Here is a 22,603-nt window from a genome sequence, read left to right as displayed (position 1 = left end):
TGTCTTGACTCACATACAGTTGATTTGCCTTGATTTCCAGCTATCTGAACCATGAGAACAACCAAGTGCAGCTGTTTTCATGGGTGTGTATCACAGTTTCAAAGACATAAGCAGTAGGACCAAAGTATCTGGATGGACTGCTTCTCAGAAACTAGATCACAATGAAGATAACAGCCAAGAGAAAAAAGTATGCAGAATGTGAATTAGTGTTGGGTTGTGGGAGGATAACAGAACTGAATATACGGATATGGAAATGAGAAAAAAGGATATGGAAATGAGAATAAGTGAATCAGATCATCTTTTCCCACGGTGGAGCCCAGGTATGGTTTGTGAAATGCATGTTATTTTTTGGTGAACATGTGGCACATATTTTTGTTCTTGGAATGAAATTCCAAGGAGACCCTGGTTTCCAGATACCATTGTCCACTGAAAGCAAAAGGGCTGATTCCAAGGCTATGGCAGTGGGAGCAGTTAGAGAATCAAAATGAATAAGAGAGGAGATTAAAATACACTGAGGGGGGAAAAAAAGTCCCTAAGTTCATGCTGATACTTAAAAATATTTTAAAAGGTAGAAAGGAGAAGACAGGAAAATTACTCTTTACAGATGATTGCTAATAAATATTGAAGGTGATAGAAACAGTGAATCACCATTTACAATCACTGTATATCATAGTACTAACCAGAGTACTCTTGCGAGTCCCTTGGACTACAAGGAGATCAAACCAGTCAATCCTAAAGGAAATTAACCCTAAATATTTATTGGAGGGACTGTTGCTGAAGCTCTAATACTGCGGTCAGGTAATGTGAAGAGCTGACTCACTGGAAAAGACACTGATGCTAGGAAAGATTGAAGGCAAAAGGAGAACAGGGTGGCAGAGGATGAGACAGTTAGATAGCATCACTGACTCAATGAGCATGAATGTGAGCAAACTCCAGGAGTTGGTGAAGGACAGAGGAGCCTGAAGTGCTTGCAGTCCATGGGGTCACAAAGAGTCAGACAGGTCTTAGGGACTGAACAACAACAATCATAGAACTAACTGGCTTAGGCAAGAACATCCCTGGAGGCCAAGGTTACTGTGTCAAAGACTGTTGGGAAACAGGATGATCAAACAGTCTCAAAGTGTTGACTCCAGACAAGTTAGTACTTACAAAGGAGAAAAGACGAAGAGAAATCTGGCAGATATTACCCACACTGTGTGGCTTGCATGATCTCAGTTCCCCAACAAGGGATTGAATCCAGGCCATGGCAATGAGAGCGCTGAGTCCTAACCACTGGACCACCAGGGAATTCCAGGCAGATACCACCTTCACCAAAAGCAAAGCCTACTGCCATCGCAAGTCTCCTGTGAGAGACATACTGAGAAAGACACAACATCACTTACGTAGTATTCTTGCCACAAGGAAATTATATTAGACTCATGGCTCTGAAACTTTCCTATATAGTAGAGTTACCAAGAAAGCCATAAAGGACAGAGAGGCCCAGACTCATGAAGCAGGATAGGGTGAAACAGGGCAGGCTGTGGGTCTCTGTAGTTTTGCCAATCTCTCAGATGATTCGGAGACATCCCCAACATGCTGTATGTCTGGAATCGTTCAATTAGACAAATCCGTATTTCACAAGTTGGGAGACAGTCTTCAAGGCAAAAGGCCTTTGCTTTTAAAAAATACCAGAGTAAGAAGAGCCAAGGAAAGACTGGACATCTGTTTCCCATTTTGGAGACTACAGAGTCATGACATCTAAGAGCAATGTGTGATCCTAGATGCAGCCTGGTCCCGAAAAGGAAAAAACAAAAACAAACTAGCTCAAAAGTTAATTACTAAGACAGTGTGAATGGGAACCGTGTATTAGATACAATTTGTGAAATATGGTATTAATCTCATAAAACTCTAAACCCCACATGGCCAGAGATCTACTTAAGTCAGTGGTCCCCAACCTTTTTGGCACCAGGGACCAGTTTTGCAGAAGACAATTTTCCCACAGATTGGAGGAGGTGGTTTTGGGATGGCTCAAGTGCATTACATTTATTGTGTACTTTATTTCTATTATTATTCCATCAGCTCCACCTCAGATCATCAGGCGTTAGAACCTGGATGTTGGGGACCCTCGTTTTACAAGGTTACAAGTCACCCCTGTACACACAGCACCTGTGTGGTGCCTGGCACACAGTGGACCATAAATATTTTTAAATGGATTAATCTATACTTAGGAAAAAACCACCAAACCTTTCAATAATAAGTTTCTACCAGATGATGCTGCAAAAATATATCAGAACTACGAGTCTTCCTCCATCTAATTCCCTTTACTTCCCCTCCTATTCTGAGATCTGGAGGCTCTGCTTTATTCCTTTTGAACCCAAGAAGAATGAAACTGTCACATGGCCAAACATCAGAGAGACTGGCTCCACCATCCTGCCAACAATATCTGAATCCCTTTAATAAACTCTCGCATCAACACAGTTGCAAAGCAAGGGGGGGAGTGTTTATAAGACTGCTCTGAAAATGAGAGGTGTGGTGATCTACAGCCAAATCATTAAGAGATGCAAGAAAGGGGAGCCTAAATAGGTCAGGCTCTGCTGCTAATAGGCATGGAGATTCTAAGGCACCCACAGCTGATAAATAAGAGGGAAGACAATTGGAGAACAGATGAATAACCGTCATTAGACACTCAGAACCTAGCTCTCTGCTTCTGTACTTATCTTTATGCATTATTAGATTACATACACAGCAGATGTTAATTACAGCATTCTAATTGTTTAAATGCACCCTGGCACTGATTTATGATTACAGTTTGAATTTGTAGCAGTGGAGTGTCCTGAAGAAAAACTAGTCATATAAAAAAAAAGTGCAAGGTGCTTACAAGATAATCAAGGATGATTAGAGGGAGAAAAGGATGAATCACAAGAAAGAAAGTTATGGTCATGATGTTAAAATAAAGCTTTTGAATAAATAAGCCCCACCAAAGTTAGTATCCTATCCTAATATTCTAGATGCTTTTTTGCAGGAGTGCACATGCAGTGATACTTTTATTTTTAGGACTACTGTGCCTCCATTTGATTGGTCCTCCCATTTATTATTATTTTTTTTCTCAATAGAGTATGCCACATTTAAATTGTTTTCACCAATATCCTCCTTTTACGCCATAACTGTGGTTATTTATGCTCAACTTCTGCAGTATTCTTGCCTGGAGAATTCCACAGACAGAGGATCCTGGGGGGCTACAGTCCATGGGATTGCAGAATCAGATAGGACTGAACAACTAACACTTTCTTCTTATAAATGGTAACAGCTTATAAGAGTCCCCTTGGGAATTTTGGAAGAATACTGTCAATAACAATGACAACAAAAATGAGAAACATGTAAGTGCTAATTATCTAGAGGTTCCTAGAGGTTGACATATATTAATTCATTGACTCCTTGGGACAAGCCCATGAGGAGATATTAATATTACCTCAGTTCACAGGTCAGGGGACTAAAGACTAGGAGATCACAGTAGACTTACTTAAGGCCACCTACCCTTTCAGTGTGCTGTCAGGATTCAAGCTGGGACCAACTCTCCACAGTGCCCCCCCACCTCTGCCATGTCACGTATTGAGCCCATACTTTGGCTCTCCAAGGAGTGAACAAGACACTCCTGGTTAGTGTCTAATATCCACAAAATATTTACTGACTTCACTCCAGCTGGGACGTAATTCATGCTCTTATATGCTTCATGCACTCTTAATAAATTTAAAATTGCAACTATTTACGGCTGATTCAACAGGTTTAATGAAATGGGTAGCCTGGTTTATTTCCCAATGAATTTATTTTGTAAAACATTAATATTAAGATTCTTTAATTATGAAAGTCTCCCATTCAATTTCTTCTTTCTGAAAAGTATAAAGATAGCTTTGCAAACCTCCTCCTTAGGTCTCTTAAACATGTGTAACAGGGCAGAAAGGCAAACAACATCTGTTTCTAGCATGGGTTGAAAAAAATAGATGATACGTGGACAGGGAAATGGATGGACACAGAGAGAGAATGGGTATGGGTAAATAAGTTTTTAGAAGTTTCTTTGCTACGCTCCTTTTGAAATACAACATTTGAGTCTTCAAGGATGTCAACTTAAGCATTTTCAAAAGCAGGAACCATACAAAGAAATTTGATTTCTATAATATATTGAGAAAGTATCTTTCAGGGTCTTTTCATCCATTCCTAGATTTTAAGATATTAGATTTTCGGCTGAATGGACCATCTACCTCCTCTTTCCATCATCTAAACATTCACTATGCAATTTTTAAGTTTTATGACTTTTTGTGAGTGACAATTTAGCTACAATGCTATTCTTTTGGCCCCCTTCTGAGATGATGATTTGCCAAAAAAGTATTTACCAAAAGTTTAAATATTTTAAGGTAAGTCATGTTAAATAGCACCATTATGAAATGCAAATCTTCCAGCTCATTTACTGGCTCTTTTCAATGTAGTTAACAAATATTTGAGTGCCTACTTGTGTTGGCAAACTATCAATGAACAAATAATTCATTCTTTGTAAATCTAACCCGGGCAGTGCCAACTGGAGTGCATTTCCCTTATACTCTAAGACCATGTTCTTTTGCCTCTTGGGGCGGGCCTTGGATTTTTCATCCAAGGACTCAGCAATTTCCTCTTTAGCACCTCACGGAGGTGGTAAAGGCAAGTGACAAAGCACATGTGACAGGCCCCTGAGGATTATAAATGACATGTGTTATAAGCTATTATTATGAAAACTTTCATTGAGACAAATGCACAAGGCAGCACAGATCTCAATATTCACAGTATAAGACAGGTAATTTAAATGTTAGGAAAACATAGAGGGAAAACCACATGAAACAGGGCAAAGTGAAATATTGATTATAAAACTCCCAACAGCCCTTTAGAATAGGGCATTCGATTTCCTTCTTCCTCATGGGTTGGCTAGTCTTCAAACCAACTCTGCTGTTTAGCTTAGTGATCTCACTGGGTAAATACTCATGGCTAGTTATTCTGAGAAAGTGTGCTCACCTCTCTGTAGACAGAACCTACATCCTGCAAAATTCAGTTTCTGTTACTGACCCATTAAATAATTTCAGCACCTTGAAATTGAGCTTGAGGATTAAAACACACACATTCACATAGGCAAACACTCTCAGATTCCAAATGCTAAAACTCTACCAGGCTCGCAGACAGACTGGATATATCTTAGTCCTTGGTAAGGACTCAAATTGTTGGTTGTTGAACTACATGGAATAATTCCAGGATAAGAGTCATGAATGAGATGCTGACAGTTATGGACTGGTTACAGAGGAATATGCTTCATGTTCTGTTAGGTGAGCTGAGACTAATTCCTCTCTTTTAAGGCATTGTAAACAGGGACATTAATAGATCTTACCATGAATGTGTACTTTTCAAAAAGCCTCTTTGTGGACTTCCCTGGTGGCACAGTGCATAGGAATCTACCTGATAATGTAGGGGACAGGGGTTTGATCCCTGGTCCAGGAAGATCCCACATGCTGCCGACCAACTAAGCCCATCCACCGCAACTACTAAGCACGCGAGATGCAACTACAAAGGCTGCCTGCCACAACGACTGAACCCAAGTGCTGCAGCTACTGACGTCCACATGCCCAGAGCCTGTGCTCTGCAACTAGAGAAGCCACCTCAAGGAGAAGCCTGAGCACTGCAACTAGAGAGTAGCCCCCTCTCGGTGCAACTAGAGAAAGCCTGCACAAAGCAGTGAAGACCCAGTGCAGCCAAAAATAAATATAAATAAATAAAATTATTTTTAAAAAGTCTCTTTGTCATGAACAGGCAGCTGGAACAATAATAAATTATCAAATATCTTTCTAGGTTTTAGGAGAATATTTCCCGCTCAAAAAAGTAACAGGCTGATTACTCATGACCTCATTATTGACTTTTGGAATGACTCATTTCTCCAACTTTTCTTCCACTCCTCCTTCGCTGCTGCTTATATGGTATGGACGCGAGAGCTGGACCATAAAGAAGGCTGAGCACCAAAGAATTGATGCTTTCAAACTGTGATGTTGGAGAAGACTCTTGAGAGTCCCTTGGACTGCAAGGAGATCAAACCAGTCACTTCTAAAGGAAATCAACCCTGAACATTCATTGGAAGGACTGATGGCTGAAGCTGCAATTCCAATACTTTGGCCACCTGAGGAGAAGAGCTGACTCTGGGAGTCTGAAGACAGGAGGAGTAGGGGACGACAGAGGACGAGAAGGTCGGATGGTATCACCGACTCAATGGACATGAGTTTGAGCAAACTTACAGGAGATGGTGAAGGAGAAGGAAACCTGGTGTGCTGCAGTCCAGGGGGTAGAAAAGAGCCGCACATGGCTGAGCGACTGAATGACGGTATGGTAACTTTGACTTTAGTAAGAAGGAGAAAGGAAAGCCAACGATATTCAGAGTTTGACTGAATGGCAGGGATAGAACAACATATTGGAAAACTTAGCTAAAATGAAGTTTTAGGACTAACTGGACTCCCTTTGCATACACTTGCAATGCTCCTCCATCTTAAAGCCAATCAATTTCTTGATGACGTATTTCCTTGAAATTTCAAGAAAAAATGTCTGAATTGAAGAGGAGAGAAGTATGTCAACCTACCCCTGTAGCTGATTTTACAGCAATTCTCTTAAATGTCTACAAAAAGTCCTTATAGTAAATAAAGCAGCAGAGGTTACAGTACTTAAGCTGAGACTCCTATGCTTTAAAATCCAATCACGCGACGCACCAAATGGTATTCCAATAGGTTCAGTATATTAAATTTCAAGGTTACAGGTGCAATATCAACTCTGGAAAATTGAATGTAGGAGCACTGGCTCCATCTTAGACAGTGAAAACAAAATTAAGATAGAAAGCTGAAAAGGTCTAATCTTAAGGTTGTTACTCAGAACTGCTTTTCATTCTGGCTCAATCTTTTTCAAGCAAAAACCACCACAATATTGTAATTAGCCTCCAACTAAAATAAATTAATTAATTTAAAAAAAGCCAATTTTGCAAAATCTGATCATTTTAGTTGTGAATGTAAACTGCATTTACTTTACTCACTTAACACATATTTATTGAGGGTCTATAGCATATGCCTGTCTTTGTGCCAGAGGTTGGGATGTAAAGCTGAGTAAGAGCCGACCCTGGTCCCAAGGTGTCAATCCAGTTGCAGGGGAAGCAGGTATAAAAATGAGTAATTCCCCACAATGGGAAGAGAGCTACAGAAGTATTTAGAGGATATTTTCAAAGTGGGAGGAACTTAAATTCTTCAGGGATTTAAGGGAAGGGAAGAGAAGGGAAGAATCCGTTAAGGGGTGGCGGGGTGGCGACTCTGGAGCTGAGTTCAGAAGCATGAGTGGAAATTGATCAGAGGGAAACGAAAGGCAAGAGAAACATTCAGCAGAGAAAGAAGGACATGAGGAAGAGAAAGACAGCACAACACGAACAAATATATTACAAGCGCACAGAAACTTGAGAAAGCTGGTATTAATCTGTGAACGAGGAGTTATTTCAGTATGAACATGGTGAGTGGGGCAGAGGCTAGAGAGATGAGCTGGGGCTTGTGAGTCCTAGGAAGGGGTTTGGTATGTCAGAGCAGTAGCAATAACAGTGTAAATGTTAATAGCAAAACAACGTCTGCCTTAGACACTGTTTTATGCACCTGGTATATATTAATTTATCCGTTGTAGTATGAACTATGATCCTCACTTTACAGTCAATAAAACTGAGGCTTGAAAACATAAGTAACATGCCAAGATTAGAGCCAAAGCCATGTTTTTGAATCCAGACTGTCTGGTTTCAGTCTAACCTCTCCCCCACTGCATTATATTGCTTCTCTAGGTAGCAGGGGCAGGCCAAGACGGGAGGTATGAAGTCTTGCTGATTTTATGTTCTAAAATGTCTCAAATCATGGGATTTCCCTGGTGGTCCAGCAGTTAAGACTCTGTGCTTCCAATGCAGGGAGAGTGGGTTTGATCCCTGCTTGGGAATTAAGATCCCACATGCCACACGGTGCCACACGGCCAAAAAATTTAAAAAAAAAAAATTTAAAATAAATAAATAGTGCCTCAACCCTACAAATGCTTCAACAAATGAATCCATTTGTTCATTCTTTAAACATTCACTTCTTCCCTTATCCACGCATTCAGTAACCTTTTACCTAACCTCTAGGTTCTAGAGTTTCCAATGTATAAAAAAACCTGGTCCCTATTCCCTATGTGCAAGTCTATATTAAATATAGAAATAAAAACACGAATTTTCAAAGCAACCCTGCAAATCCTCCCCCATCTTGACTCCTGGCTCTTACAACACAAGAACATACAGATAATAGGAAGAAAAGTGGACAAGATGAGGTCAACGTAGCCAAAATACTTAAAAAGTTAAAAGTCTCACTGAATGTAAAATGCAGGCAGCAACTGATCCCAACAAAGAAAAATACATACCTCAAAGAAAGAAATAGGTGACACTAATACAACTAACGTGCTGGCATCAGGATTATGGATTGATTCCTTCCTAACATTCTTTTGTCCTTTTCTACATTTTCTAAATGTTCTACAATCAACAAGTATATTTTTACAACAGAAAAGCGTCTGATTACAATTGACAAATTACAGTCAGTTGTCTTAAGAGTAGACCTTTTACTTTTCTAGATAAAGCAATTAGGAATTTTCAGCTTCCACTTAGCTTTGTCCAGTGACAAAGATAACTGAGTATTTCTTTCTAACGGAGGGAGAATGATCAGCACAATGGTTTTATTCTCTTCATGCAGTTTTAAAGAGAGAAAGTTTAAAAGCGATAAAGGACATTGATTGTTTTTGTCTGTTTTTCTTATATAAAACAAATTCAAGTATCCTGTTAGAAAAATATTTAGAAAAGCATTACTGAGAAAGCAAAAATCCTTCCATAATCTTGCTCTCAGAGATAATAAAAATGTATACTATGCAATGGGCTCCCCCAGTGACTCAGCAGTAAAGAATCTGCCTGCAATGCAGGAGACACAGGAGATGCAGGTTCAATCCCTGGGTCAAGAAGATCTGGAGGAGGAAATGGCAACCCACTCCAGTATTCCTTACTGTAAAGTGCCACAGAAAGAGGAGCCTGGTGAGCTGCAGTTCATAGGGTCACAAAGAGTGGGATATGACTGAGCGCATACACATACACATACTATGCAATACATTTTTTTCTATTTTTCCTTATGAATACTTCTCTCTCTATATATATATATGTATCAAAATACTAAAGTTAAAAGACAATCATACTATATTTATTGTTCTGTTAGCTTGATTCTTTTTAAACTCAACAATGCAGTTCGTACATGCTTCCCCAGCAGTTGAGAAGGGCTATTTTCCCTTTCTAATGGCTGCCCAGAATTCTTCCCACATGAACGATCTGTCACTTATTTAACTAATCCTTATTGAAGCACATTAGGCAGTCTTCAGTTTCCTGCTGTTGGTGGTGGTTTAGTCGCTAAGTTGTATCCGACTCTTGCAACTCCATGGATTCTTAACGCGCCAGGCTCCTTTGTCCATGAGATTTTCCAGGCAAGCATACTGGAGTGGGTTGCCATTTCCTTCTCCAAGGGATCTTCCCAACCCAGGAATCAAACCCAGGTCTCCTGCATTGCAGGCAGATTCTTTCCCAACTGAGCTATAAGGGAAGCCCAGTTAGAAATAATAATCTAAGAGCTTTTACTATTTATCGTTTCATACTTCAGTAGTATCTTCTATGCACTAATTCCTATAGTTGGCGGAGTGCTAGGTGAAAAGATGTCCTCTTTATTGTCATGGAAGTGGCCAAACTGCCATGAAGGGGCTTTTAAGAGAGCTCTGGTACCTGGAGGTTCACACGCTTATATGCAAACAGCATTCAGAGTGAGGACATTGTGTAGCATGTTCTAACCCTGCATGTGCGGCCAAAGCATGCTTGGGGCTGAGCCCCTCCCTGCGTCTCCTGAAGAAAGGGCACACCTAATAAGGCCTCGGTCAAGAAATGGGGTAAAAAGGAGGATAAAAATAAATGTGACCAGACAGCCCTGCAACAACTCTATTCTTTAAGAGCATTCCTAATGTGTGGCTCACTCATATTTCTACATTTATTCAAAGTACTATGATAAACCTAGACAGCATATTGAAAAGCAGAGATATCACTTTGCCAACAAAGGTCCATATACTCAAAGCTATGGTTTTTCCAATAGTCATGTACGGATGTGGGAGTTGGACCATAAAGAAGGCTGAGCATCGAAGAATTGATGTTTTAAATTGTGGTGCTGGAGAAGACTCTTGAGAGTCCCTCAGACAGCAAGGAGATCAAACCAGTCAATCCTAAAGGAAATCAACCCTGAATATTCATTGGAAGGACTGATGGCTGAAGCTGAAGCTCCAATACTTTGGCCAACTGGTGTGAATAGCTGACACATTAGAAAAGACTCTGATGCTGGGAAAGATTGAAGGCAGGAGGAGAAGGGGATAACAGAGGATGGGATGGTTGGATGGCATCACCGACACAATGGACATGAATTTGAACAAACTCTGGGAGATAGTGAAGGACAGGGAAGCCTGGTGGGCTGTAGTCCATGGGGTCGGTTGCAGAGTTGGACTACTGAGTGACTGAACAACAAACCATCATATTGCCCTTAAAATGAACACAACACATGCCCACATACAAATGTACAAGTGAGAGACTCTTCAAGACTTAGCGTGGGCCTTGGGAAGGTAGCAGTACTAAATACTCCACTGATAACACAGCACTCACTAGAAATCCTGGCCCTTAATTGGAACACAATAGTTTTTTTTATTGAATGAATGAAGACAAATATTACGGTTTCTGCAGCCAGATTACCTAGTGATGACTTCACAACTAATGAGCTATTTAACCATGGTCAAATTTACCTTATTTATGCTTCCGTTTGCACATTTGTTAAAGTAATAATAAATAACAGCATTGGTGAATTTGAGGCTTAGAGGAGGCGATACAGGAAAAAAAATCACTTCGAGCTCTTAGTAAGTCCATTTCCCATCCTCCACCTCATCCCCACCCCTGCCCATGCATGGTCTCTGCCACAGAGCACCTACTGAACCCCACTTGCTTTTCCATTTTCTGTCATCTCATGATTATAATAATGCAGTGGTAAAGAACTTGCCTGCCAATGCAGGAGATCCAGGTTCAGTCCCTGGGTCAGGAAGATCCCCTGGAAAAGGAAATGGCAACGCACTCCAGTATTCTTGCCGGGAGAATCCCATGGATAGAGGAGCCTGGTGGACTACAGTCCATGGGGTTGCAAAACAGTTGGATAGGACCGAGCAACTACAACAACAACATATATACCCAAAGAGATAAGGTGGCCAATACTATTTTAATTTTGCAAGCATGTCTTCAAAGGTATGGTAGTGATAAATGGTTTGGTTATTAAATCACAGGTATGGTTGAAGGGACCTGCAAAAATCACCACCGAGGGCAAATCTGCAGGGTTTCTCATGCATTTGAGGCTTTTCCAAGCAGGTTGTCCAACAGCCCACACACAGAGGGCTCCCAGGGTTCCTCAGCATCAGTACTGTCATTTCCCCATCATCACCATCTGGCACAGGAGGTGGCTGTGTGCAGGCAAGGTGTGCCCCTCTGCATTCTCCCCAAGGAAGCCAAACAGGTTTGGGAGCCTGCACGTAACAGACAGCTCAGACAACAGCTCTCTTCTGGGGAACTCTTGAACCATATGGGTAGTTCCAAACGTTCTGTATCAACCCGAGCACTAGCGCCCTTCTGAAATCTTCTTTCAGAAGTGCTTTGTCCCCTACCTAGCCCAGGCTGTCAAAGGGGTCAAAGCCATTTGACCCCTAATGAACAGAGGCACCTTATTAACCACAGGCTAAGAGTATCGACATGAACAACAACATTTGGAAAATGAGAAAGAGGGAGCTGAAACTGAGGATGCCACAAATATGCCCCCCTCATGGGCAGTGGGCAGACAGCCGTCACCCATCTAGAGGCAGGATGTCTTATGGCTAACCTCATGGACTCAGGCATCATACTGCCTGGTGTGAATCTTGGCTCCTCCACTTATTAGCAATGTGAGTCTGTGTATGTTATTTAACGTCTGTACCTCAATATTCCCATCTGTAAAATGGGGGATAATAATAGATTTTTACCTAATAGGTTCTTATATATGAGGGTTGGAATGAGAACTGAATGCATGAATACACACAGTAAGTGCCTAGCAAATTATATGTATTCAATACTTGTTAGTGCTATGACCAGCCCATTCTGTAACAGTAGCTCCTGAGATCCAAATTATTGAGCATTCCCCTAAAAGGGGCAGTTGAGGTAAATGGAAGGTGCTTTTAAGGTCCATGGTCTCCTGCTGGTATAATTTGACAAGGACACTTTTCCCACATAATAGCTCTGTGATGTTAAGCAAACTACCTAACTTCTCTGTGCCTCAGTTCTTTCATTTGGAAAAAGGGATAGATTCCTTCTTCAAGGGCTCAGTTCAGTTTAGTTCAGTTCAGTCGCTCAGTCATGTCCGACTCTTTGCGACCCCATGAATCGCAGCACGCCAGGCCTCCCTGTCCATCACAAACTCCCGGAGTTTACTCAAACTCATGCCCATCGAGTTGGTGATGCCATCATACCATCTCATCCTCTGTCATCCCCTTCTCCTCCTGCCCCCAATCCCTCCCACCATCAGGGTCTTTTCCAATGAGTCAACTCTTTGCATGAGTGGCCAAAGTATTGGAGTTTCAGTTTCAGCATCAGTCCTTCCAATGAACACCCAGGACTGATCTCCTTTAGGATGGACTGGTTGGATCTCCTTGCAGTCCAAGGCACTCTCAAGAGTCTTCTCCAACACAACAGTTCAAAAGCATCAATTTTTCGGCGCTCAGCTTTCTTCACAGTCCAACTCTCACATCCATACGTGACCACTGGAAAAACCACAGCCTTGACCAGACGGACCTTTGTTGGCAAAGTAATGTCTCTGCTTTTTAATATGCTGTCTAGGTTGGTCATAACTTTCCTTCCAAGGAGTAAGCGTCTTTTAATTTCACGACTGCAGTCACCATTTGCAGTGATTTTGGAGCCCCAAAAAATAAAGTCTGACACTGTTTCTACTGTCTCCCCATCTTCAAGGGCTACAGGAGGATCAAATGTATTAATGCTTAACTGCACACCACCCAGTACACTGCTGGCTCATGATAATGTAGAGAAAAGGCTCTTTGGATGCTTCCTTCCTTCTCTTTAGTCTCAGAGCTGGAAATGCATTTCATACCTTCCTCCACTTTTCTGTTTTTCTTTTTCCTCCACTTTTTTCAACTCCTGTTTTTCTCCTTCCTGTTTTTCCACTTTCTTTTTTTCTTTTTCAACTACCAGGAAAGAAGAGGAGGAGAAACGAAAAAGCATCTTTTTGAAGTCTTATCATTGGACCTTGATTCATATATCCCAAAGCGAGTCTCAAGATGTATTTAAACTTTCTGTATGTTTACCACGCAGAAAATCCAATGGTTCTTCAACCAAGGTGTTCAGGAGAATAACCTAAGAACCTTGTTGAAAAGACTGACACCCAGCTCCCCACTCAATCCTAAGTCTGTGATCTGGAGAGTGACAAGAGACAGGAGCCTGATCATTTAAATGAGCATTTGTTGTCAATCTGATAAAAGGAGTCAAAGGTTACACATGAGACCCGCTGTAATCTCAGAGAATCATTCTGAAAGGGGAAAAATGTCTTAGAAAGGTTAAATACTATTCCTAAGATCACAGGGCCCCTGTGGCTCAGGGGCAGCCTGAGCCCTGAGGTCTTTCCTTAAAGCTACATTTCCTTGTCAAGATCAAAACACAGTATGATTCTTAACTTATTTTCTCCTATTGCAAATTTCAGCAGGTCATAGAAAACAGAAACACATCATTTGGATTACTTTATAAGGACAGGCATATGTTAAGCCAGATTTCGTCATGACTATTGCTGAAGTATACTTTCTCTCAGAGAACAAATTTCGTCTTCACTGATGTTTAAGTTGGGATTTAAAATACCAGTAGATGGGGAGGGAGGTGGGAGGGGGGTTCAGGTTGGGAAACACACGTAAATCCATGGCTGATTCATGTCAATGTATGGCAAAAACCACTACAATACTGTAAAGTACTTAGCCTCCAACTAATAAAAATAAATGAAAAAATTAATTAATTAAAAAAAAATACCAGTAGAAAAATCAAGAGATCCTCGAAGCATTTCTAGTTACAAACAGCCTCAAATGGGGTGGCAGGTAGCAGGCACGCAATAAATAACTGCAGAATAAATACAGTACTCATATGTACTGGGCTCTAGCGATGGTTGAATTTGGCTAACACACCAGTGCCTTCATAACTGAAGTTGACCAGAACCAGTTTTCTAGAAGAAACAGACCTTTAACTGATATCTGAAAAGATTAGAGAAAAGTCCAATGATCTTTTCACTTTTCTTTTAACATTAGGCTAAACATGAAATTTTGTTCTTTACAGAATTATTTTCCACCCTTTTTTGGCTGTGCGGCATGGCTTACAGGACCTCAGTTCCCTGGCTGGGGATCAAACCTCTTTCCCCTGCAGTAGAGGCGTGGAGTCCTAATCACTGGACCCCTCACTCATTCTTTGCTGAAAACTATAAATAAAATTACTATAGCATTGCTAAATGTTATTCAGTAATAGCTGGAATATGTTTTTGTTTTTTTTTAGCATATTAGGTGTTCAACATCCCAGCATATTTAGATGCATTTCATACTCAATACTAGTCAAACTATATATCAGATAAGCTGTTTTTGTTTATCTCTTGATTTCCTGGGAATCAAGGGTTGATCATCAATAATATCTATTCAACTTATTGAATTAACCAACAATTAACTGAATGCCCTATGTATACTTGACTGTAACATGGAAGATTATTTTGAAATAAAGAAAAGTGAGAAATATTTGTCCCTTTTTTAGATTACCCAGGACACTCAAATCAGAAATGAGGCACAATATTTCTTTCAACACATTTAAGTGGCACCAATGGCTCATCCAGGCTTCCCAGGTGGCTCAGTGGCAAAGAATCTGCCTGCCAATGCAGGAGACGTGGATTTGATCCCTGGGTTGGGAAGATCCCCTTAATAAGAAAATGGCAACCCACTCCAGTATTCGTGCCTGGGAAACCTCATGGACAGAAAAGCAGGCTACAATCCATGGGGTCACAAGAGAGTCAGACATGGCTTGACAACTAAAACAAGATGGCTCATTCACTATGCAATAGGGGTAATGATATTTACAAAACCATTGCAAACCACCCAGTGCTTCCAATGACAGATCATGAGGCTGAATTTTCTGAATATAAATCCATATTTAAATAGCTACACAGAGCTTCAGTGACTGTATTAACCCTCATCACAAGTCATCTTTCTTACAAACCAAGCATGCAAAAAGATAGTGACTTTGTGTGTATTTGAAAATAATAGCTATCTTTTCCTGCCTATGTATTTTTCTCCTCAGTGGAAAGGGAAAGCTGTCTGGGAGAAAGGAAGAATGGCTAGGGGCTAACAGAGAGGCTAACACGTTTGGCGGGAAGAATGTTCCCTGCACAGTGTGGAAGGGAGACTCATTCACCATCCACCTACGTTCTACTGCTGAGGCTATGTTCTCATAAAATTTATTTACTCTTGTAGCTGTGATTCAAATGATATTCCTTATGCAGAATGTTCTTAAATTATCATACATGGTTAACAAACAGCAGCCCAATCCTGTTATCTTATTTACTGGATCCTGTAACGTCTCTTGGGATTGTATGTAACTAGCTATCTGCGTATTACTTAGACAGAAATATCAAACTGTAAATTTCTACAGATGAATCTAAAAAAATCACCCCAATAATGCAAGTCATAGTGTCTTACAACACCATGTTTTATAAAAGTTCTGAATCCTTTGACAGGTCATTAAACACTCTCATTTAGAAAGGAGCTCTTGACGTAAGAGGAGAATTTAAAAGAGCTCTACTTCCTCAAGATCAACAGGATTAGCAGAAAAAGTGACAAGAGAAATATCAAGAGTTAAATTTTTCACCCTTTTATTTTTTAAATTAACAACAGAGTAAACAAATCATCAAGGAGACTATTTCTTTGGACCTTGGCCAGCTAGGCAGTGAGAAATATCACAAGGGGTGATTGTATTTCTCTCCATCAGAGATGATGACCAACCATGGCTTATGAAATGCTTTCCTGACTTAGTAAATGCTGCGTTGGCTATACAGGTGTCTATCAGGCAACCCAATGCAATCTTGAGGAAACCCACATCTCAGAAAAAGAGGCTGTCATAAAGCCTTTGGTGCTGGAGACATTCTACTTTTCTTATAGAATTAGCCAAAAACAATGACCATGTCATAAGGATCTGTAACACAACTAAAAATAAAACGTATGACATTGACAAGGCTGAGAGAGGAGAAACAGAAATATACTATTATAAAGTTCTTGTACTACCTGTAAAATGGTACAATATATAATAAACTTGAAGGTAGACTTGATAAACCCTAAAGCAATCACAGAAAACTCAAAACAAAGTTATATTAATCATCCAACAAAAGATGTAAAATGGAATAAAAAACACTCAATAAATCCAAAAGAAGGCAAAAAAAAAAAAAAAAGGAACAAAGAAGAGATGGGACAAACAGAAAACAAATATCAAGACAGACTTAAATTTAACCATATCAATGATCACATTCAAAATAAAGTAAACAACCAGTTAAAAGACAGAGATAGATAAACGGATAAACAAAATGGATAAAAGTATCAAGATGTAACTATAAGAATAGGGAAAAAGAAGCTGTCTATAAGAAATACACTTTTAAAATGCAGACACGGTATACAACTAAGAGATGGAAAAGGGACTTACCATGTTAACAATAATGAAAAGAAACATGAAGTGGTTATATTAATATCAAACAAAGCAGATTTCAGAATAAATAATATTATCAGAATAAAGAGGGTCATTTAATAAAAATAATCCAGAGGACACAGCATTCTTAAATGTTTATATCCTAATAAGAAAACTTTAAAATACATGAAACAAAAACTGATAGAACCAACGAAGAGGAGTAGAAAAATTCACAGTCATAGCTTTCAGTATCCCTCTGTCAATAACTGATACAAGAAGTAGACATAAAATGAGCAAGATACAGTAGACTTAAGCAATACTATCAAGTTGAACTGGTTAACATTTCTTAGAACATCCACCCAATGAGAGCAGAGTATACATTCTTCCCAAGTGCTCATGGACCATTGACCAAGATGGAGCATATTCTGGACCATAAACAAGTCACATCAAATTTAAAAGAATTTAATTTACACAAAATGTGTTTTCTGACCACAGTGGATTTAATTAAAAATAAAGAGTCCTGAAAGTCCTCCAAAACTTCTGGAAACCAAACTATACACCTCCAAATAACGAGGAGCTAAAAGGAACTTTAAAAATATTTAGAAGTGAATGAAAATAAAACACAATATATCAGAATTTGTGGGATAGCAAATGAGTACTTAGCAGAAAATGCTATATAGTACTATAAATAAATGCCTATATTAGGAAAGAAATATCTTTAATCAGATATGACAGCTTTCAACTTAAGAGAATGGTATATGAAGAGCAAATTAAACCCAAAAGAAGAAAAAGAAAGTAATAATAATAGAAGATAAAAATAATAAAGATCATAGCAGAAATCAATGAAATAGAAAAAAAGTTTTTTTTTTAATAAGAAAATCATTGAAACCAAAAGCTGATTCTTTGCGAGGCTCAATAAAGATAAACCTCTTGCCAGAATGATAAGAAATAAAAAAGAGAGAAGATACCAATTATTAGTATCAGGATCAAGAAAGGCAATATCACCAAAGACAGCACATGCTAAAATGATAAGAAAATATGAAGAACCATGGCTATAAATGGGGCTTCCCTGGTGGCTCAGTGGGAAAGAATCTACCTGCCAATGCAGGAGACATGCATTTGATCCCTGGTCCAGCAAGATCCCATATGTCTCAGAGCAACTAAGCCCGTGTGCCACAGCTATTGTGTCTGTGCAAGAGCCTGGAAGCTGCAACTACTGAGTTCATTTGCCACAACTACTGACGCCCGTGTGCCCGAGAGCCGTGCTCTGCAACAAGGGAAGCAACTGCAGTGACAAGCCCAAGTAGCCCCTGCTCACTAAAACCAGAGGAAAGTCCACGTGGCAATGAAGACCCAACACTGCTAAACATAAACAAATAGATAAGATACATTTTAAAAATTAATTCAAAATGGATAATAGACCTAAATACAATACCTAAAAGTCTACAACTTCTAGAAGAAAACACAGGAGAAAATCTTTGTGACTTTGGATTAGGCAAAGTTTACAGTGATACAATATTACAATCCCTAAGAATAAACTGATAAACTAGACTTCATCAAAATAAAAGTCTTTTAGTTTTTGAAAGACATTAAGAGAAGGGAGAGCAAGCCACAGACTGAGAGAAAATATTTGTAATCCACATAACTGATAAAGTACTTGTATCCAGAATATATATGCTCTGAAAACTCGTAACAAGTAAATGGCAACCCAAAGAAACTGGGCAAAAGATTCCAACATAAAAAAGATATACTGATGTAAATAAGCACATAAGAGATACTCAAATATCATATATGACACCAGGGAAATAAAAATTAAAACTGCACCCCTATCAGAATGACTAAAATGGAAAAGATGTTGATTTCATGTGTTGAGAAGAATATGAAGGAACTAGAAATTTCATAAACTGGTGGTAGGATTTTTTTTTTTCATTTATTTTTATTAGTTGGAGGCTAATTACCTTACAATATTGTAGTGGTTTTTGCCATACATTGACATGAATCAGCCATGGAGTTACATGTATTCCCCATCCCGATCCCCCCTCCCACCTCCCTCTCCACCCGATTCCTCTGGGTCTTCCCAGTGCACCAGGCCTGAGCACTTGTCTCATGCATCCATGATGGTAGGAATTTAAGACAGCACAACTACTTTGAAAAACAGTTTGGCAGAACCTTAAAAAGTTAATCTCATCTCCCACATGACCTAGCCATTCTATTCCTAGTATTTACTCAAGAAAAAAGAAAGAGTGTCAGATGTAAAGAACAGACTGTTGGGGAATTTCTTGGTGGTCGAGTGGCTAAGACTCTGTGTTCCCAATACAGGGGAGCTGGGTTTGATCCCTGGTCAAGGAACTAGATCCCACGTGCCACAACTAAGACTCTCTGCAGCCAAAAAAAAAAAAAAAAAACAGACTGTTGGACTATGTGGGAGAAGGTGAGGGTGGGATGATATGAGAGAGTAGCATTGAAACATGTGTATTACCATATGTAAAACAGATGACCAGTCCAAGTTTGATGCATGAAGCAGGGCACAAAGGTTGTGCTCTGGGACAACCCAGAGGGATGGGGTGGGGAGGGAGATGGGAGGGGGGGTTCAGGATGGGGGGACAGATGTGCACCTGTGACTGATTCATGTCGATGTATGGCAAAAACCACAACAGTATTGTAAAGTAATTATCCTCCAATTAAAATAAAAAATTTTTTTTAAAAATGGAAAAAAAAAAGTGTGTGTCCATACAATGACTTGTACATGGATGTTCATAGCAATTTTACTTGTAACATTTCACAAACTTGCTTAATCCAAATGTCCATCAACAGGTGGATGGATCATTTCAAAATATATGCACATATCAAATCATCATATCATAGACCTTAAACTTACACAATGTTATATGTCAATTATATCCCAGTAAGTCTGGGAGGAAAAGGGAGAAATAGCCACACAGGTGAATGAATAAACAGTGTTTTAGTTATATAGTGGAATATTATTTGGCAATGAAAAAGGAAAGGGCTATTGCAACCACTGAAGCCCGCAAGCCCTAGAGCCTATGCTCTGCAACAACAGAAGCCACTGCAATGAGAAGCCCAAGCACTGCAAACAGAGAATAGCCCCGGCTTGCTGCAACTAGAGGAAACCCATCCCCAGCCACGAGGACCCAGCACAGACAAAAATTAAAAAAAAAAATAAAAAAATTTTTTTTTAAAAGAAAAAAGGAAAGGGTTATTGATACAACATGGAAGAATCTAAAAATAATTATGCTCATTGAAAGAATACAAAAAGATTCTCTACCATATGATTCCACTTATATAGAACTCTAGAAAATGTATAATCTACTGTGAGAAAAAGCAGATCTTTAGTTTCTGGGTATATTGACTATCTTGATTGTCATGATCATTTCAAGAGTATTACTTATATTAAGACTTATAAAATTATACACTTTAATTATGTTCAATTATATCTCCATAAACCTGTTTAAAAAACAACAACAAAAATTCTGCTCCTTGCCGAGTCTTACACTAATTAAAGCTGCATGTGGTCAGTGGGCCCCCTTAACGTTTTGGGGACAGGGGAGGAATATGAACGCAGGTGCCTCAATGCACATTCTGCCCCTTCATCTTTCCAGGCCAGGCACCAACCAGTTGCCCCTCATCACCCCTCAGATATCGGGCGATATATATGGGCAGAGGGCGGAAAGGGGTTCCCACCAGCCCTGGAAGCAAGTGTGGGATCCAGATCCTGAACACTGTGAAGATAAAGGAAGCAGCTGGGCTTCAGCTGAGCCTGTCTTGGCCTGGGGACTCCCCACCCTTGCCTGGGGTGTGGTTTGAGGAGATCAGACTAGAGGAGGCCAGACTAGAGGCCTTTAAAGCAAAGTTTATCTGCAAGGAGATAAGATTAAAAATGGAAAATGCCTAAAACTTCCACAGCAATTTGACAGGCATGGCTGCAACATCCAAGCTGGGGTCATTTTTTTCTCTCAGTTCACGTGTACTGAGTTTTACAAAAGCTGTGTGTCCTCCACGGTTTGGATACAAATGAAAAACAATAAAGCAAAAAGCAGATCCTTTGCCACAGATAACTGAGACTCTGCCTTAAAACACGGGGCTCCGAGCAGAGGCCCCTGAGGAAGACTGGTTTCAAAGTAGGATAAATGTAGGGTGTGCTCTGTTAGAACAGATTTCTGGCCTGACTTTTGTGAGGCTTTGGTCGGGCTGACTGCTCCAGCTGTGTGTCCTTCTGGGTCACTCTGTGTGGGGTTATGAGCAGCACCGCAGGCAGTGGTGATTCTGTGTATTTCCTGACTCAGAGTTTGAGAAGAGTTGCCTTTTCTCTGTTTTTTTAAAAAATTGTTGTTTTCTTTTATGGGGTAGGATACACAAAGGAAAAAGATTATGTCCTCTATTGCACATCACCGGGAACTCTGCTCAGTGCTATGTGGCAGCCTGGCTGGGAGGGGACTTTGAGGGAGAATGCATACATGTCTATGTATGGCTGAGTCCCTTTTCTATCCACCTAAAACTATCACAATGGTGTGAACTGGCTATACTCCAACACAAAATAAAAAGTTTAATTAAAAAAAAGGAACATACAGAATAGTATGTCTGTGTGAAACCTAGTAAAGGATGAGAAATGTGAAGAAGAAAAAAAAAAGATTATGTCCTTTTCTCTCCACTTGAACGTGAAAACAAAGGCCCTGCCCTGGCTCCCTCCGAGTCCAGCCCCGCCGGAGTCTGTCACTGACCATAGCAAACAGGGCCCTCACCTTGTGCACACAGGACTTTGCGTTCAGGAAAAACAGCTCCACGGTGGCTTTATCCTTCAGGAACGATATGCTTTCAATGTAAAACCTGGAAAACAGTACAGAAGTTTACTCCTTCAGATTATTCTCTTCCTTCTCTGCATGATTTCCTCATGTAGTGTCTCTCAGAGAATTACGAGGAGCTAGGGAATGCCTGTGCTTTATTTTCCTTTTAAAAGCCATCTGCAGCATGTATGCACACCTATAAGTATGTATGAATATACGTGGATATACGCAGGCATGCAGATCAAGTCTTCTACCGTGTGTGGGAAGGTGAGCGAGAGAAAAATCCAAAATGGTCACCACCTGCAAATCCATCTTTATTCTTTCCTTTATTTTATTCTTTATAAATAAATAAAATATATAAATAAATATATATTTATATAAAAATATAAATAAAATTAATTTAATTTTATTTTATTCTTTATTCTTGCCGCTCTTTTGACACACGTTCTGGGAGTTCTCAATACCTCCCACAGCTTCAAAACAAAGCCCAGGTGAGCTCTGAGGGCTGAAAGTGGAAGTCTGCTGAGAAAGCACCACTGTGTAACTGAACCTAGAGGCCCGTGGCTCCACGGTTTTCAGACTCGGGTGGGTGTGAGGACCCCCATTTACCTCGCCCCCATGCACCAGGAGAGTTTTGAGCACGTCCTTCCTTCCTTCACTCTCATCCTTCCAGGCTCCGGGCTTTCCCTTGGCTGGAAGCCAAGCTCCCCACTTAATACTGGCCTTTCTGATGCAAATCAGGGTATTCTGGGTCTCACTCCCTTTTCTGGGCCTTAGCTTGTTCCCTCTGTGAAGCCAAGTCCCTCCTTTGGGAAAAAGCTGACTGTCCTGAGGTGGGGAGGGGAGGAGAGTCCTGTGGAAAGCCGGCTGGTTGAAGGCAGGCCTCTGGGGTGCAGGAGTGGGCCAGGGGTGGAGGCCCAGAGAAATTTTTCTCAAGTGTTGC

General features: G+C 40.2%; 1 protein-coding gene across 4 annotated transcripts in view; it reads right to left on the bottom strand.

The window, feature by feature from the left end:
• The window catches only part of FRMD4B (FERM domain containing 4B), a 352,299-nt gene that overhangs the window by 85,423 nt on the left and 244,273 nt on the right, over positions 1-22,603 (bottom strand). For all 4 annotated transcript variants that reach the window (XM_061128101.1, XM_061128099.1, XM_061128100.1 and 1 more), the window contains one exon: positions 21,619-21,703. In XM_061128101.1, the coding sequence (XP_060984084.1) occupies positions 21,619-21,703 (85 nt within the window). The remainder of the gene's footprint in view (positions 1-21,618; positions 21,704-22,603) is intronic.

This window comes from Dama dama, chromosome 24, assembly GCF_033118175.1.
Source record: "Dama dama isolate Ldn47 chromosome 24, ASM3311817v1, whole genome shotgun sequence".
Taxonomy (NCBI): Eukaryota; Metazoa; Chordata; class Mammalia; order Artiodactyla; family Cervidae; genus Dama; species Dama dama.
The sequence above is the reverse complement of the archived record's forward strand: the minus strand, read 5'-3'. Positions and strand labels throughout refer to the sequence as shown.